Source organism: Buceros rhinoceros, unplaced genomic scaffold (assembly GCF_000710305.1).
Source record: "Buceros rhinoceros silvestris isolate BGI_N320 unplaced genomic scaffold, ASM71030v1 scaffold4949, whole genome shotgun sequence".
Lineage (NCBI taxonomy): Eukaryota > Metazoa > Chordata > Aves > Bucerotiformes > Bucerotidae > Buceros > Buceros rhinoceros.
In genome coordinates this window covers 82287-101563 of record NW_010433164.1, presented here as the reverse complement: position 1 = coordinate 101563, position 19277 = coordinate 82287, and the positions used below count along the sequence as shown (strand labels likewise).

At 42.7% G+C, this 19277-nt stretch overlaps 1 protein-coding gene across 1 annotated transcript in view; it reads left to right on the top strand.

Moving 5' to 3' along the window:
• SLC6A11 (solute carrier family 6 (neurotransmitter transporter), member 11) overlaps nucleotides 1–16137 on the top strand; it is a gene marked incomplete at its 5' end in the record, with an annotated part of 61335 nt that extends 45198 nt beyond the window's left edge. Inside the window, 8 exons of the mRNA XM_010144003.1 lie at nucleotides 1642–1745; nucleotides 7040–7164; nucleotides 9250–9362; nucleotides 10723–10860; nucleotides 13211–13313; nucleotides 13560–13660; nucleotides 14985–15155; nucleotides 15583–16137. Coding sequence (XP_010142305.1) covers nucleotides 1642–1745; nucleotides 7040–7164; nucleotides 9250–9362; nucleotides 10723–10860; nucleotides 13211–13313; nucleotides 13560–13660; nucleotides 14985–15155; nucleotides 15583–15735 — 1008 coding nt within the window. The remainder of the gene's footprint in view (nucleotides 1–1641; nucleotides 1746–7039; nucleotides 7165–9249; nucleotides 9363–10722; nucleotides 10861–13210; nucleotides 13314–13559; nucleotides 13661–14984; nucleotides 15156–15582) is intronic.
• Nucleotides 16138–19277: the final 3140 nt, after the last annotated feature.

Genomic DNA, 19277 nt, shown 5'->3' with positions numbered 1-19277 from the left:
TTCAGAGCACAGCTCCTCTTTGTCCCCATTTCCACTTGGGCTTGCTGTCCAAGGAATACTCAGACTTCTGTGGAGCTGGCGAGCGCCACCGGGAAAGGCTGTTGCTCCTCTGAGCACCACGCAGCACACGGGAGCAATGCCTTGTGTGCGGACTGAAACGGGAGGAAGCGGCAGGCTCTCCACGTGCTGCTTCAGCACCCCAGCTTTTGTGGATGCTAGAGAAGTCCGTGCCTTTTCAGTTGACCTGTGCTACGTACAGCTTTTTGGGAGCTTCCGATCTCGTTAAAGAGCCTGTCTGTCACATGCCTTTCTCTGTGCAGTTTTTTCCTCGCGAGTGCTGGCAGTTCGCGACGTAATCAGCTGGATCTTATTCAGCGTGACAGCAAGGAAACCATTTAAGCTGCTGATGCAAATCAAATGTGATCTTAATGTTATTCCTAAACAGAAACACTCACAACAGCTCCAGAAACCGAGGTCTCACTTGGTCACGTGTAAAACAAGTACATCCCCTTCATATAAGTGTATGTGACCACTGCGATGAGTATTGCTAATAGGAGGTGTGACATCATTACCTGCGTTACCTCTGTCCTGCCTCGGAGCAGCTAATGGCTCTACAGCTGTTGCCGCTGGATATCCATCAGCGTTTGGTTCCTTCTCTGAGAAGCATTTGGATTGCTCTGCTCTAATAAAAACCTCAGGGAGCTCATTTATCCCAGGAAAGCAGGAGTCAGGGTATACTGGACTGGAAATACAGTGTAGATGCGGGTCCTTCACATTGCTCTCATGGCAAAACCAGCAGTTGAAAGAGTTTCTTTACCTCCAGTAATAACACACCCAGACTCCAGTCGAATGAAATGAACTGTTTTGTGGAGCATTTCAAAGTCAAAAAAATTGCCTGTTACATTAATGTGAGAGGAGCTGTGAGGAGAATAATCTCACTGGGTCAGCTCAGGCTTCCCTTTTTTTTTTTTCTTTTCTCTGATTTAGAATTTAGTATTTGCATCACTTTGGGATTAGTATATAAATGTTGTGATAGTGATATTATAAAGCTATTTACTTGCTAAACTCTACAGAGCTTTTATTTGTTAATTGTACCATGACTAGAACTACCATGTCCTGATGCCTAACTAAGGCTATTAAGTATTGCTAAAAAAAAAAATGTCCCCTTTCCAGGATAAGTGGCCTCTTCTCTCCTTGGCTTAATTTGTATTTTAGCTATGAATGGCTTATTTTGGCTTTAGAATATTTTTTCATGCTAAATTTTTTAATTTGAGTAAATAGTTATCAAGTGAGAATGGGATGAATGCAGCTGGTTCTATTTAGGTTACTAATACCTTATGGTATTAATAAAACCATTGAAGAATTCATACTGGGTGAAGTTCTTCTCCAGAAATTGTCTGTCTCTCTGTTTAGATTAGGCTCAACCTGTAACAAGTAGCTGAGTTACTCCTTGCTCTACCACTGGGAGGAAGAGGGGAATTTATCTCGCAGCGTATTTTTTTTAAGGTTGTGACTTACAAAAGGTTTGCCAGACACTATCACCCTGCACAGCTGCCTCTGCGAATTTGCAGTTAAAATCCGCATAAAGGTGATTCCTTCTTGCCCTTTGTTAACCGCTCTGCTTTATTTTTTTGTCTCCAGGTGTGGGTGGATGCAGGCACACAGATATTTTTCTCTTACGCGATCTGCTTGGGGTGCTTGACAGCCCTGGGAAGTTACAACAACTATAATAATAACTGCTACAGGTAATACCTTCCATGCTTTATTCCTGCATTGAGCTTCAGTGATGGAGGTGTCTACGTCCTTAGCTCCACTCAGGAGTGCTTCCCTTTTCCCTTAGCTGGGTGCATGAGTGATTGTAAGCACATGCGCTTGGTTTTGTAGAACAGAGATCTTGTGTTTCTTATAACTGTTTCAGAAGAATTCTTTTTCCAAAATTTGGTGTGTTCATCCCTTTTGATCATATCTGTCCCTTGAGCAATGCTAGCCACTCAGAATACACTTAAACAATCACATGTGTAATGTACAGAGTCTCATACATGTATAGTTTTGTTTGTGTGCAGTATTGGATTGTATAGAGTATATCTGCTTTAAAAAACCTACCAAAAAGTTGTAATTACAACTCACCTGAGCTTGGTCTGTGCTCTGAGTGTCACATTTCCCCATCGTTTACTGGCTCCTAGCTAGAGCACGGCAGAAATGGGCAGCGCTTCCTCGCTTATCTTTACAGACATCAGTAGAGAAAGGGCTAATGATTTCAGCAGGTTTTAATCCTTCCTGAATCAGTGTCAGAAGGGTATGACTCTCACAGAACCCTCATACCGTTCTACTGGCACGGGCAGGAATACGAATCCTTTTTACTTCTGACAGCAGTAGCTACTGAATTCATCTTCCTCCTCTTCAACCACCTTTAACACAAGGCAGGGAATGGCAGTTTGGTTGTACCGACTCCAGTATCGTCTCCAGACAGAGAATTAAAATTAATTTTTCTATAAAATTAATATTACAATCCAAAAGCAAAAGCACCCAAACACAGCGCCCCCAGAACCCCAGCAGCATATGTGTTCAAATTCTAAATTACCATTTTACTTGGCGAGATCAGAAGAGTTTTAGGAATTGGTGCCTTTCAACTTCTTAGCAACAATTCGCCAAACAGTGGAACCTTCCAGAGAGAGAGGGAATTGAGATACTGGGAACTGCAGAGAGACAAGGGTATCCCTCAGGCGAACGGCTCTCCAGAGGCGCTTCAGGGTACCTGGCAGCCTGAACAGGCAAAGTAACTTGGCAGCAGAGCAAGTTACTCTTTGCTTGGCAACGACAGCCAAAATTCCAGCTGTATTGCTGTGTAAAGCAGAGTAAGTCCCCTACAATCTTTTTACTCAACCCAAGCTTCACAGTCCTTCGCACGAAATGTTGTCACAAATTTTCGGAACAGGGCAGATTCTGTTGTCTCCTGAAGTAGAATTGTGAAGGAGTCTGAGGAAAGGAGTAGGACAGCAGGCAACTGCAGACAGCAGCTGGGTTAAACAGGGCTGTTAACAGAGCAAGACATCCCAACCAGCAATGCAGTGGGAAGCAGAATTAAATCTGTATTCTAACCAATACTTACAAAAATTAAAATTGAGCTGTGGGTTTGCCTCCTGCAGGACCCGCTGTGTACTGTCTGACAGTAACATCTACTGCCACTCTTTTTGCACTGTCTTTTATTATTTTTTTTTCTAAGGGGCTGTTGCAGTGGAAGATAATGCCATGAGTGATTTTAGTGGGAAAAGGGAAAATCTCAGCTGCACGTGGGTTTTTTGAATTAGCAACCTCATCTAGTTTATTAACATTGTAATGAAGTGCAAACAAGTCATGTCACATCTTTGGATAGGAAAAGACTTTTTATTGTCCTGGGTTATCTCTCATAGTTCTACATTAATACAGAGCCTCCCTGGACTTATAACACTTTACATCAGAAGTGACTCTGATGAAAAGATGAAAGGAATGACAGCACCGTCAGCAGGCAGCGTTTCCCCCATATAAATAAAAGAAAGGTGTCCTGATGTTTGCTGTAGTTTTTAGCAAGCTGAGAATTCCTAATCCGTTCAGACCTTCTTGCAGGCTGCATTCACTTCATCCAGCCTCAGCAGACAGAGGAGGAACAGTCCTTGTTCCTGCTTCACGTGCTCTGTACGTGCAGAGCTGGTGCAGCTCGCTGCTGGACACTGCGCGGTTCCCCACCAGGGCAGACGCCGTTTGGTTTCCCAGCACTGCTCCTTTCTGCTGGAGGCAGCGCCTCAGAGGGACAACGCTTGTTTTTGAGCCCCATGGACAAATTGGGGGGAGCTGCCACATCGCCGCAGCACTGCAGAAGGTCAATGAGTGATTTCAAACGCTATCAACAAACGGACAAAACTTTTAAGAAATGAAGATGTGTCCTTTATGGAGCTTCTAGTCTAAGAGGAAAAGAGGCATGGGAATTGGTCGAGAGGGGGTCCATAAAGGCAAGGAAGTAACTGGAGGGAACCAAAAATCTCTTCTTTAATCAGAGAAGCTCCTTAAGGAAGGTGGAATCAATTTTCAGCAGTCTCCTGCCTGTTGGGCAGGGAGAGGATAACGGATGCATGTCTAGAATTATTCAGTGATTCGCAGGACATAAATTTGGAAGGACGTGAAGTTTTCATAAAAGTTTGAAGTTTTCTTTTTGTTTGCAAACAGTGTGGGCTTCGGTCAGGCTCTGACATCTTCCTACCAACAATGCTTATAAAAAATTGATGGGAAATCAGATAAACTTCATGTTCTCCTTCCAATGGCTCTTGGGCATTTATGTTTTAAAATTCATTGGTTTCACAAGCAGTGGATCCAGATCCCCCTCTCAGCTTTCCTTCCTGTAGCAGAAAAAAAGACTGAACTACAGGTTTACTTCTGTCTAAGGCAAAAAAAACAGGACGAGTTGAGAGGTTAGTAGAATTCTTGCAAAGATAAAGGAAGGATGAAAACTAATATTGGAGTTTATATGTTTCTTAGGGCAGGAAGCACTGCTAGGTCCCCAGAGAACTGACTGTTTGGTCTGTGAGTGCCTAACCAGGGAAGATAACGACGGAGCTGTGGCTGTGTTATATGCTAAAAGAACAGGCACCTCACTAGCTGGAGCTAATGAAAATCCCCTTAGGTGCACTTCTGCCCATTTCCTTGGAGAAATGCATATCTACCTTGTAACCGTGGCACTGTGGTTTGTGGGTCTTCCCTGAGAGTGGAGAGATGTCTGTGGTCCTCTAGTTTTGCCAGAGATGATCTAGTTATAAAGGGTTGTCCAGCTTAAACCACTTGGGCCTTCAAGAGGAAGCCCCAGAAACTGCCAGGGGCTCTGAAGGGGCACAGGGAAGAATGTGTCTCCGCCTCAGTCCCTTTCCATATGGTTAGGACCAGCAGCTCTCAAAAGTTGTGTGCAACACTGTTCACCAGCAAAAAATATCTGGAGGTTTGGATTGCATTTGAAGCCTGAGAATTATCTTATCTGCAGAAAACAGGCTGTTCCACATGGAGGCATCATACGACTGGTGAGCAGCCAGCTCCATCCCACTGAAGTAGGATCACTTTTTTTCTGCCAAGGGATTAAAACCACATCTTTCTGACATCTCTTATTGGCAGAGTTTCATCACACTTAGTTTTAATTTCTCAGTGTTGAACTCACCCATCTCCTAAGCTGGGGTGAGAATCTCTCCAGAGCTACTTCAGTGCTGAAGTACACCAAGAAGGATGGTTGGGAAGATGATCTTTTCATTTGTTCTATTTCTCTGTAACATACAAAGAGCCCCAGGCTCCCAGTTGCTTTCTTTTTGATTGCTGTCTTGTTTTAAAACATCCAAAGCATATAACTAGCCTGGCTGCGCAAAACTACAGGAAGCAATTTTGGATGAAAAGCAAATTAATAACGGATTTTTCGGAAATTACTTTAAAGGACCTATTTACCCCCAAAAATGAACAGTGTTAGAGACAGTCCATGGGTGAAATAAGTGTGAGCATCACTGGACCTCGCTGAGTCTTTATCTACAAATGGGGATATTCATTCTTTTTCATTTCTGGACAACTTTTGGCCATTTATAGATGATGGGCCATATAGAAATTTCTTACTATGAAATGATAATGAAAACATAAAAACATTCTTAAAATAATGGTTAAAATTAACTGCAGATAAGGTGATGAGAGAGAGCCAAAGCCTCTCATGGCCCAGTGGCCACCGTTCAGCTGATCGCCCCGTCGTGGTGTTGACATGTACCATCTGATTCCTGCCTGATGCTGAGGAGAGGTACAGCACTCAGTGGAAGCACTTTGAAGAGCTGTGGGATGCAGAGCAGGGCTCACTGGGGAAGAAATGAGATGCTGGAACTGGTCACCTCACTTTCAACTTAATAAACTGATGAGGTAAATTTACAGGATCAAAACACCAAACGAAACAATCATCAGGGCAGAGAGATTTCCGAAGGAGTTTTGTCAGAATATATGCCAGGACTTCAAAAACAGGAATTATCTCTGATTCTCCAAAGTCACTGCAAATCTGTGACGAAGCAGGGAATCATTACTGAAGACGTGGGTTCTGAACCTGTCACATCTTACAGGGTCATTTCTTCTCATGGCTAGCTTGCCGGCTTGTGTTTCCATGCTTTAGAATCCTAATTTCAGGCATCCAGGGTAGATTGGTACTTTCTCAAGTATACAGCCATGTCTTGTAGCAAACCATCTTAGAAGACTGACTGTCGAGATAAACCGTCGCTGCCTTGTTGTCCGTGCAGCCTGAAGTGCTGTCTGAAGGCAGGATCAGCCGCGCTATTTCACTGAGCTCTGGGGAAAGATCACACCTTCCTGCAGAAGTATTTTCCATTTTTTTAAAGTGATTTACTATTGTGACGTTTCCAATATGGGAAAGGAACTATTTCTTCACCTTGGCCTTGTCATTGTCTGATGTGTAGGATACATCTGTCTGAGAGATCAGTGTCCCTGCACTGTCTTTGACTCCTTGTTTGGCGCTTCTACACGCTGCTTAGATGATCTACGGTGCTTTTCATTTCCTCAGTGCTTAAAACTCGAGCTGGAGTTGTATTTGATATGTATATATATTGCCAATACACTGTAACTGGTATAGAATTAGCTAAGAACTGACCCTAGGATTTTTTTCCAGGAAACAAATTACTACCATTTTCATAGTTTATAAATGAGTTCATATCCTCCAGAGTTACAAATGCTGCAGAAAAATTGTTCTTAACACAATTCTTGCAGTATTTTTACATGTTTTTTAAAGATTCTATCGAAAAAGTGAGTAGCACTGTTTGCAATTCAACCCATTAAAACACAAGCAAAGGTGTTATGATGGTATCTCTCTGCAGATGCTTAATGTGTGGCTGGTTTTTCGCAGGTCTAATATCAGTTGGCTCTTCCTCTTAATGAGCAGCTTAATGTCCGTGCATGCAGCTTGGGGTTCTGCTAGTCCGGTGGCTCAGTGTATGAAGAAACCCAGGCTCTGGAGATCAACCGTGGTGTTTTTTATTTAAATTTTCAGAGACTGCATCATGCTCTGCTGCTTGAACAGTGGCACAAGCTTTGTTGCTGGTTTTGCTATCTTTTCAGTACTTGGATTTATGGCTTATGAACAAGGCGTGCCCATTGCAGAAGTTGCAGAATCCGGTAAGTTTCGACAGCACTTTTCTGAGTTAACAATCAACCCCCCGGGGCTGCTGTCAGAATGCTTCAGTCATGGATATGAGGATTGTTTTGCATATAGTTTTAGAAAACTCCTAAAGACCTGTCAGCTGACTCATTAGAATAACTGCTGTAAAAAGAGTTCTTAACTCTTTTTATGGTCATGCATCGATGTGTGAAACCTACTGATGGTACTGATGTGCAGAGCACCAGATTCATAAAGTCACAGAGCTCCTGTAACACAAACTGCCTCCATCTGAGCATCCAGGAGGTTGTTTAGTAGAGGTATGTTGCTCAGTTATGCCCTTTGAGTGTTACATCCTAAAGAAGCATGCGGTTTTCTTTAAATGAGATGGACTAGATTCCACATAAATATTTGGTCCTTCTGAAAAAAAAAGGAAAAAAAATATAGTTATTAAAGTAATGAGAAACCAGCTCTTTAGGAGAAGTTTTTGGAAGTCCTCTGAAGTCTTACATAATGTATACTATCAAAATTCAGATTTCTAAGTCAGACAGCCAATGCCGTCTCCTGCTGTCAGTGAGTTGTTCTCCCAGGGACATACACGGAGACATTCTGATTCATTGAGTATAAAAGTTCTTGCTTTGAGCCCAAAAAGGCACAAAGGGCCAACTCTATGAGAAATGAACCATCTGACATTCATGACCATCACTTGAAGTTAGTCATCCAAGTTAATTACATCCACAAAGGTGTTAACGTGTTACAGTTTTAAGCATCACTTAAAACTCAACAAAGCAAAACAAAGAGGAGCACTGCCTGGCAAGAAAAGCCGTGCAACGCTCAACCGTTGAGAAGGAGAAATGCCTCTCAGGAAGGTAGTTAAGGGTGGGAGAAAAACTGTAAAGAGAGCTTCACTGGTACTGTCACAGAAAATATTTCTCTTTTCCTAAAGCCCCCAAGACAACCGGTTTATACTGTTAGAGAAACTGCATAGAAAAAGTTAAAAGACTACAGCAGCTCTGGAAACCACAGCAGCGCGTAAATACTGCGTGAAATGAAAACACTCAGTGTGTTGGCAGGTCTGCACTGGAGTTACTGCAGGGGAGCACTGAGGTGCTCCTTTATCAGCCGGTGACACTGCCGTGGTGTCCCTGCTTTAAAAGCTGGCTGGCTTCAGTAAATGCTGTTAGAGCAGGAGAGGGAGCAGCAGCAGCTGGAAAACAGGCACAGGTAAATCAGAACAGGAAAATAGGAGCTAGGTGAGGTGGTATTTTACTAGACCTAAGAAGTTACCAGTGCTGTTGCAGAAATGATCTGTTTTAAAGATTTCTGTTAATAGGCAGACAAGGAATTCACGTTAGGTACCAGCAGCAGCACTTGGAAATGCAGAGCAGAGTTTGGACAAACCAGCAGGCGTTTGGCTTGTGCCCTGTACAGCTTGTGAGATGCAGCTCTTACCAGCTCTTCACTGGCACAGTGCTGTCTAAGGAAAAAAATACCATTCCAGAGTATATATGGTGATCACAGGACCACAGGCTGATATTTATCCAGGTATGTCAGTCTTGCTGTACATCCAAGGAGGAGGAACACCACAGAGGAGGAGAATTTTAAAGTACATATGAGTGATGTCTTAATGGAAATCTTGTCCTTCAAACATTTGGACGGGGTGTGGGCAGAGCTGATGTGCCAAGCAGGTCTTTGTTACTGATTAACCTCATCAGCAAATATTTAGGCTATTAGAGATGTTGAGTGTGTCAAGGTTTTCAATGTTGTATTTTGCTCCTCTTATCTCCCATAAAAGAGCAATTGAGCTGAGGTGGGTTGACCCTCGCCAGCAGCTAAGCATCCACACTGCCATGCATTCCCCATCTTGTGGGATGGGGAAGGGAACAGAGAGAGAATAAGCGAGCAAACTGGTGGGGCTGGATGGAGATGGTTCAGTAAGTGCTGCTGCGTGAGCACTGTTCACCCATAGCCACAGCGCTGGGGGTAGCCATGCTGTCCTCTCCACACCACAGCACCACACAGGCTCTCCCAGAGGATGTCCGCTCCGTCTCAGCCAGACCCGCTACATGAGTATAAAATATTTCCTTTGTTCTCTTCCTTTTCAGGACCAGGGCTTGCATTCATTGCTTACCCTAAAGCTGTTACCATGATGCCTCTTTCTCCTCTGTGGGCAGCTCTGTTCTTCATGATGCTCATATTCCTTGGATTAGATAGTCAGGTATGAAACCGATGCTGCATAAGGACTTTGTCAGATTTTCTCAGATACCTGCATCCTTGGTGTGAGCAGCAACTAACCTGATGAAAGAATGAACCATAACGTAATTCCTTGCTTACAATAGTTGATACAAGTTCCTTATTTTAAATCTTAGTTATGTGATGTTGGGGATTCCTTGGTGGTTTACTGTGAACGCTGATTCAGCCTGAGTACAGCTTTCATTATGAACGTGGAAACCCGTTTGAACTTAAACATGGGTGATTAAAATTCAGTAAAACTCATTGTGTCTGCCCATTTTTAAAGCCCTCTGCCATGAGTTTTGAAACTGAATATCAGATAGTGCTGCTGCATGTTCCTATGGTCTATTTGTCCTTCAAGATGCCATAGCAAGAAATATGTAGTCCTACTCTGCAGCAGAGTCACAGCATAGACACTGTCCGCCCTACCTGACCATAAAAACTGTGGAAGGTGTTTGACGACAACGTAAAGTCGCTGGCAGTTTTAGCATGCAGCTCAGCTCTCAGCAAGTTTATGATTCTATACTGTAGAATAAAGCTCTTCACTGCTTATTTTGTGTGAAATGTGCAATCATTAAACTTAACATTTTAATAAGTGTTCTTTTGCCTGATCTAAAAATTTTTTAAAGTCTCTTTTAAAACAAGCACTTCCTGAATTCTCCTCCTGACTGTTCCAATGGAGCAGGCTCTATACTGTCTACTTTGGGGCATTAATTTTTTGTGCCTATTTTAAAAACTTCCCTCCAGAGCCCTGAGTCAGAAGTTAGGCCTCTTGCTTTTGGCTGATTTTTTTAAAGTTAGTAAGAATATTCCTTCCCTCCTTCATTCGATGTACTTGACTTGGGCACTTAAGGGCTCTGTGGACTTTCTTTTTTCTGTAAAACGGAGAGACGTTCTCCAGGAGACCTGCAGTTCATTGAGCTGTGCTTGATGGTGCATAGCACTGCACATCGTTCCTTCACGTGACACAAGTGCAGGATGCTCGCAGGGAAATCCTGCTGCAATCCCAGGAATGGTTGTGCATTATTTATAAAGTCCCATTCAAGCCACGTTAGAAAGATTTAATTTTTGTGTAATCCGTCTGCCACAGGGCAGATGCATTCTGAGATAATATCAGTGGATTCAACTGTTTGGATTATTGGGGGGCTGGGAATCCATAGCTGTGGAATTTTTAATTCTGAAATAATGTTCCTCGAAATTTGAGCTTCTGCTTATACGGTGTCCTCGGCGGTCATTCCGTCTGTGATGAGAACACAGAAGGGTATTGGAAGTGTTTGGTAGTAAATCCAAATGCCAACAGCAGATGAGACACTGATTTCATTTGTACTTTCCTACATTTGTTCTAGTTTGTGTGTGTTGAAAGCATCGTGACAGCTGTTGTAGATATGTACCCAAAGATTTTCCGAAGGGGATACAGAAGAGAACTGCTGATTCTTGGCCTTTCCATTGTGTCATACTTCATCGGCTTAATAATGCTAACTGAGGTAAGACGTGCCTTGTTGTACTACTGCAGAGAAAAAGAAAATGGCTTTATAATCACAAGAGATAAAACAAGAATGTTTGCCATAGACAAACTTCACTGCCAGCAATATAACTACGAAATACTGGAGACTGTTCTTGACTACTGTGAATATGGAACGGATCCTCACTTTTCCAGTTGAACTTAGGAAATACTGTAATCGAATTTACGTAGCCAGGGAAGTTTGGTCTGCTTTGCACCAGCCAAACAGATATACTGACCGTGGTTTCTGCTTACTCTGGGCAGACCAGTCTGAAAACAGCTACATTTGGGATAAATAGATCAAAAGAGAAAATGAAAATGCCTTTCGTGTGTATATCACCAGGCAGGGTCAATGAATACAGCCAATCCCTGAGCAGAAATTGCTTTGGTAAGAGAGGAGGGAAAAAAAAGGAGAGAAAGAAAATACGTTTTTCAAGCAAACCAGGTTGTTTGCGTTAGGATGTTCTGAGGATGCCAGACCGTTGCATCAGTTCATGATGTCACTAGTGTGTTTGATACCCAGGCTGGGGAGGGACCCTGGGATGCTTCAGCACTTGGTGGGAGTTCAGCACTTGTTTTACAGAATGAGCCTATCAACAACCTTCCTCTCCTTCGCTTTGGTCTCGAAGAAAAGGAGGGGCAGAATCCACCCTCTCTGCTGCCCCTATTCTTCTGTTTGCTGGGCTGTTAGAGTCTTCCCGTACCAGAGGGAGAAGCAAAGGAAACAGTTTGATGGGCGAGGAGCTGGGGAGTTAACTGTCTGAGGACTGCCCAAGGCAGCCTGGCCGTATGCACCATGAGGCTCAGGCAGGGTTCCCAGCACAGCAGCTTCCCAGGGTTCCGGAGCTCATCTGGGGTCACTTGAATTCCCTCTACAGAGAGCCACAGTCCTCAGACTATATGTTTTTCAAATTGCTTTGTTACTGAAAATGAGCAAATTTCGCCCAAAAAAGGTGTTAGGCGATTGTTAGTCTGTTAGTACACAAGTTTTGAAAATGAGGAGAATAAATTAACTCATCAGAATACATTTGGTTTAGACACATTCAAGGAAAGAATAACTAAAGATGGGGAGGAAAGTGGAGACTAGGACAAAACGAAACTGTCATTAATTTCTTAGTGAATTTGTAGCTGTCAAAAAAATGTAATTTTATTCAAAGCAAAGGACTGGTCCAAGTAACTGGACCAAGAGGAGGTGATGATGTGGGTGTTAAGAGATAGCGGCTGCAATGAGGTTCTTAGTGAAGTTACACAGACAGCACTTGGTAGCAATTTCTTTTAGTATCTGTGGGTGACTTGCTGTGGAAACAAGTCTCATATAGTCAGTGGCTATGTATGATGCATTCCTTCTTCGTGCGAACTTTTGAACCTTTGGGCAGATTTCAGTCAATTTAACAGAAGTTCCAAAGACAAATCACTTTTTGTGAAAGTTCAATGCTCACGAAAGTTTGCAGACACATAAAGAAGTCCTAGAAGTGTCCTTATTGTTCAAAAGAACAAAGTGTGATTTCAGTCTTTATTAAAAAACAATTCACAAAAAACATAGCCTAATGAGTGCATGAAAGATGATGGCTCACAGTCATCTCTCAGATTTAAGTCCAAATCAGGTTTCAATAACTCTGCTGTTGCTGGGTCACACGTGAAGGCGTAATGATAGGGGGGCACTGGCTGAGGGCAGTATTAAAGACGGGGTAGATGATAGTAGCATGAAGTATAAAGTCACCCATATGGTAGTAAACATTGCTGCTAGGCACTGAAAAGAGAAGCATCTGGGTGTGCAACCAAGAACTATAAATACGATGGAGACATAAAGCTATGTTTCTTAGGTGTTTTGGGAAGATATTTCCAGGTGAGAGGTGGGAATAGTCCTGTGACTGGACGAGGTAATAGTCCCACTGAAATACTTGTATTCAGGCTGGAACAGCATGCAAAGGAAGAGCAGCGAGGATGGTCCTAGGAGTAGAGAGCAAATTTTACCAGAAACTGGGAGAATGATGATATTGAATGGCTGTTAGCAATGGGGGTGATTGATTTCTGCAAGGGCATCGTAGATCTAACAGTGAGTATAAACATGGACTATTTCTGAAAAAAGAGCAGCTCCCTTTCCTTCATACCCAGTCCATGATGTCTGGATCAGCCATGGATAATTAGCTGAAAACTAAGAAAGGATTTCTGTCTGTCAGAACAGCGAGGTTTGGGGAGTCTTCCTAAGAGCAGTAGCTCTGGCTTTAAACGGGCAGTCAGACTGACTGCGCAATCAAAGCCGTATTTGCTATGAAATACTCCTACTGGTGCCAACGCAGTATTTTTTTCCTTTCCCTGTTCTTGTCTTTCAGGGTGGGATGTACGTCTTTCAGTTATTTGACTCTTACGCAGCCAGTGGCATGTGCCTTCTTTTCGTTGCCATATTTGAATGCGTCTGCATAGGCTGGGTGTACGGTGAGCGGCTGAACATTGCTGTGCTTTTCAGGTTTTATGGAAGCTTTCTATTTGCGTGAAAGCCTCATCCCCTTGTGCAGTGGGGCCCTCCATGCTCCCATACCCTACCGAAACACAGGAACGCCTTTTTCTCCACTCTAAATAACAGATAGTGGGATCATTCTGTTCTGTTCTGTTTTAATTTCTGACCCATACAAGTTCTTACACGCACCTTCTATAGCTGCTTTTTGTTTTCTCTTGGGGCAGGCAGCAATCGCTTCTATGAGAACATTGAAGATATGATTGGGTACAAACCACTGTCATTGATTAAATGGTGCTGGATGGTCTTAACTCCAGGTATTTGTGCAGTAAGTACAGAATACCCAAATAACTCGATTTAGAGAGAAAGAGGGATTTCAGTGCATATTTTTAGAATTTTGTTGCTGCTAATGGTTCACAACAGTTGAGAAAAACACCTGTTGATTTGTAGCATATATTTTAATCAAAAAACACTCTGTAGGATCTGTAAAGATTGTTATATATTCTGTGACTTGTCAGAAATCTTTGTATATGCAATAATAGGGAAAAAATAAACTCAGGGTCCTAAATGAGCATTTGCCAGCACAGCGGAGGCTTTTTTCACTGCATTACTCGTCCACCTTGTGTCTGCCCAGCGTAACTCCAGTTCCTCCAGGCTTGTGCTGGTTTCCTTGCTGCTCCAGCCTCCTATTTCCTTCCCTCTCTTTGGGTGAGTAGACACTTTTCAAAGATGACAGGGCATTTTTACTTCTAGTGAAAGCAGCCCCAAGGATGAGCCCCAAGGCATGTCCCATATGCATGAAGAAGAGGGAAGCAATTTGCTTTCCTGGAAGCTAGCAGTGCTGGTGCCAGCTCTGGCCATCTGCTGTGGCTGTGTAACTGGGACAAAATGACAAAAGCAGCTCGACCACATTGCCTGTAAATTCGATCCACAAGTGCTTGAGGGGTAGATACTAAAACTTCCCGGTTGTCCAAAGCAGAAATGATAGCAACCGCAAAACCACAGGTGCTGGGGCACCCAAGTTCCCTCGAGCTCTGCCAGCACGTTTGCAAACATGGGAAAATTTCTGACTCATTTTTGCCAACTCTGAAATGAACTTAATATCACTCACCCTTGCACACTTTTTTCGCCATGTTGGAGAAAAAGATGTGGTAGCTTTTCTGTATTTCACAAATGTGAATGGTCCAAACTGCTCGATGAGGCACCTCTTGAATTCAGACGGATGTGTTCGAGCTTTCGTGAGGATGAAAGAGTTGGCCTGGGAACTGCAGATAGTGACAGTGGATTAAGGCAACTTTGAAAATTTTAGCTTTCCTCTTTCGTCACGACAGGTTGGAGAGGACGCAGCTTGTGTTACTTAATCTTTCCTGCCCAGGTACTGTTCGCCATCAAAGTGCAGGTTTTATTGTCGTTGAGAGGTAAATAGGATTTAAACTTGAAAGGTGGTTCATTTCTGGGGAAGCTACTGAGACATGTGATTTAAGCGGTACATAAAAGAAGATATTGCTGTGGTTTGTTTTTTTTTTCTCTGACTGAAAAGCTCAGCTCTACTTCCCATCCCTAGGGAGACTGGCCTTGCCTAAACTCCATCATTTTCTGGTGACACGGGAAGCTTTTCAAATACTGCTAATATGTTTCTCTGCTTATTTCAGGGAATCTTCATTTTTTTCCTGGTGAAATACAAGCCTTTGAAATACAACAACGTGTATATATACCCTGACTGGGGCTATGGCATAGGGTGGATGATGGCACTCTCTTCCATGATCTGTATCCCTTTGTGGATCTGCATTAAGCTGTGGAAGGAAGAAGGCACTTTCATAGAGGTAAGATGTATCTTGGGCTTAATGATACTGGAAAAAAAGAGAAGGGAGTATGAATCCTCACCTGTGTGGGACTCAGCACAGTTTAATCATAGAGTAACACCACATTCCCATCCCAGTGGCAGCCTCTCAGTCACTGGTAGAAAGAGGCATCTGAATTTCCTCCGTTTTCTCCAGGCCTTACCTGGAGCATTGCGTTGAGTTTCTCCGTGGAAGGGAACGCTAGAGCATGAAAATCCCCTTTGATTTTGTCTTCCCCTCCATTCTCTAGTCTGGCGTGATTTGTAGCGGATGGGCAGCCTCATGGGTGTACCTGCGACAGGGCAACCAGAGGCAGGTGTGCAAGAGAGAAGGGGTTTCCAGTCAGTCTAAGAAATGTGCGTCTGTGACCAAGGAAAAATAACGATCTCCATTTTCTCAAATTTTCTAGAAATTCAGGAAGTTGATTACACCTAGCTCAGACCTGAAAATGAGAGGGAAACTTGGAGGAGGAGCCTACATTGCAGCAATAAATGACTGCGATGCCAAACTGAAAGGAGACGGCGCCATTTCCACCATTACAGAAAAGGAGACACATTTCTGAAAGAACTATCTTTTTTGTTTTATTTTTTTTTTATAAATAAATAAATACATAAATTCACTTAATTATAGAGGCTGGCTTGTTTTGCACAGAATTTTATTAACCAGTTAATTTTAAAGTGAAAATTGTATACTTGTTTAAAAGTGATTTTTTTAAATTACTATATAAGTAATGATTATGTAAAAGAAAAAGAAATAGTATTATATGGTACGTTAGTGATGACTTCTTGTAATATGGTGATTTCAGTAAATGTTTTTTTAGAAGTTAGAGGGACCTGTATAATGTGCTGTAAAACTTTTCTGCTTTGGTTTGTGTCAGCCGTAACGTTGTATAGATACACGCGCTCTAATCTGTAAGCGTTTCAGACCATTTCAGCTCTTCGTGTATGTATATAAAGGGGACCAGAATGACCTTGGAGTTATTTTGGAAGAAATTGTGAGGGGATGAGGGGAATGACTTGTAACTGCTGTCTAAACTGTGGCCATATCCAGCATCCACCAAAAGCAGAGGGAGCCCTTCCAGCTGTGGTCAGTGGCTTTTGCAGCTATTAAAGCTCTTCTTCCATGGCGAGTTTTTCGCAGCCAACAGAAAAAGCCACCTCAGCTGCTCTTACCACCTTCCCCCCATCCTCCATTTGTGTCCACAGGTCTAGATATGTGGTGGAATGGGCCCACTTCTGAGTCACTGTTTTTCTGGAGATTGGACAGAGAGTATTTCTTAAGAGCTATGAGTTTTGCTGCTCTTGTAAGTGAATGGTCTCTGAGATGGCGTGAGCTGCTGCAAGAGACCTCTAAAACTTTCTCATTTTCTTTAGTGTTTGGGTGGCCAGTACTTCATGTTGGCTGGCACTTCCCATCCCCTGAAGTGTGCTGGTCTACATTTGTACAACAGATCGAGGTTACTTTATGTATGTGGTGATGTTCTGAAGAAAAACAGAGGAAGTTCAGCGCTCTGAATACCGTGGCCTTTCTGTCTGCCTCCCTTTATGCCAGTCTAACTGCGCATCTCTTCATTCTTCTCAAAAGAAATCAAGGTTCCTGGCAGGACAATGTGTAGCACTATGCAGCTTTTCTCATCTTCAAGGTACTTTCTAGACAGTCTCAGATTAGGTTGATTCTTCTACCCTGAAGGGTGTTGAGGCTTGCGCTGCAGACGGAGTAGGAGTTGATTGGGTGGAAGGCTGGAGTGACTGGTCCTTAATCGCTGCAAGAGTTCCGGGAGGTAATTTATATATGGTGCAAAGGAAAGAATTAAGACAGGGATGTTGTGACTTCTCTGTTTCGCAAAGGGAGCTGTATGGGGTTTGTGATGTCAGGACTTCTGTCAGCTGTATGACCTCCCTCTGATTTAAAACAGATTCTGTATGTGAATTCAGCTGATGGATGGTTGATACCAAGAGGTATGCAAATGCCCAGGGTCAAAATCTCTGGACTGTCTCTTGGGTTGTTTGGGTTTTTTTCTGCCAATATTCCAAACACTATTATTTGTTCTGGATGACTTTTTTTTTTTTCCCTTGTCCTTTCCTTTCCTTTGATTGAATGGTTGTATGAGAAACCTGTGGAGGAACACTATACAACACTGCACAGTATTTGATGTGGAGAGCCAAGAAACAGCCTCAGATAGCCCAGAAGAAATGTCATAAAATCACCTGACTTCTCTGCAATTCAGAATCACCAAAACTCAGATACCAGCATCTGGAGTTACTAGAAACAAAAGTGGCTGCTGGCCTTCTACAGCGGAAAACATCTCCCTGGAAGTCCTCAAGAGCATCTGAGTATTACCTAGAACTGTACCTGTAGACAGCATTTCTGTGAGGTTTGATGGTTACATCTTACAAAAGCATTTTCATAGAATCACTTTGTCTCAAGTCACATCATTAAATCTAACAGAGCTACTTAATTTTGCATTATCTTACTGGTATTTTTTGTATGGTAAGGTGGAAGTCTAAGGGACAACTTCTCTACCACAGTTCTACTTCAGATATTTTAAGTCCAGCTTGCCTTTGCTTGTCCCCATCAGTAGGTGCTTAGGAAAGTACATTTTGAAGGCACCTGCCTTTAAGAAGGCACAGGACCATGGTCTTGGGAAAGCTGGCCTTCCTCAGAGGAAGTCTTCAGCTTGGCCTCCCAGACTGGAGGTTCCAGTGAAAATCACAGTCCCATTGGAAAATGCTACTTCTGGCAGAGAAATGCTGCCAGCATTGAAACCACAGATTGAATTATATAAAAAGAATCAACTGAAAGTTACAACCTGACATTGAAAAACTGCCTACTCAAAAACCTAGAAGTTAATATTTCTGATCTGCTGTCCCTCTGCACCCACCAGGGTTGCAGAACTAAGGACCTAAAGCCACATATGGGCCTTGGGACAGGTCGTGTTCTCTCCCAGAGAAAACGTCGACACATTTTCCTGTCAGCGAAGGATGTCCAAATGTAGACGCACTGTTAGGTTACACCTGGCCTTGATTTCAGTGAAGTTATCTTCAGCAATCAGGACTCCTCCTGAGGTAGAACCCACTCCACTCAACTGGCCACCCCTTAGACACAAAATGAAAATCCCAGACAAGCCGAGGTTGCCCTTGGACTTGTAACACATGCTGCTGTAGCAGAAAAAACTGATGTGTGCATTTTTGTCAGCGTCCTTTGACCTTTTGTACTCATCCAGATATCTCCACGGGAACGATGTCCTTTGTATGGAACATGCTTCCTGTTCTGCTGCTACAAACCATTTCACCGGTGGCTTTATACACATACAGCCGGCTTGGCATGGTCTAAAGTCTTATACAGTATTACTAACGTGCTGTGCTTGTACATGTGTGCAGTTAATACCCGACCTGCTTAACACTTTACTGATTTTTAAAAAACTATTTTTCTTTCATGGGGGAGGGATGTGGGAGGGTGAATTTCCTACTAGGATTTGTGTTTTGTTTGGGGTTTTTTTTTTGAAGTGCAAAAAACCAACTATATCATGATGATTTTTTTATGCAGTAGAAACAATATTGCCCTTTTCTGAAGTATCTGCGGTATTATTAAAAATCATACAATAAAAATGAACAACCACTATGGTTTATGTATAACATTTTACACAAAGAAAGATTCTGTTTGGTTTTGAAGGGCACAAGGTTTCGTCTACTTACTTGTTTTCAAAAATTAAAGGAAATGGGCAAAACCCATTGTGTGTATTTTAGTTTATGTCAATGTATTTTGTATGACCCTCACCTAACAAATTAAATATTCACAACCACCCTGTTAGAGCAGACATCTTTCCCTTGGTTTTAAATGGGGAGCTTAGAAACAGGAGGAGATGTAGCAACTTGTTCGAGCTCGCCCAGTAAATCTGTGGCTGAAACAAACTGAAGCTTCCTGATCTCACAATTTACTTTCAATGTTATTTAATATAAATCCATGTTGCCATGGACAACCTGCTGCCACTTCCTCCCCCTACCAACACCACAGAAAGGTGAACGACATCTTCCAGTTGCTATGTACATTATGCTGGATTAAAATAACCTTCTAACCATGGCCTCCATCACAGGCCAATGCTCT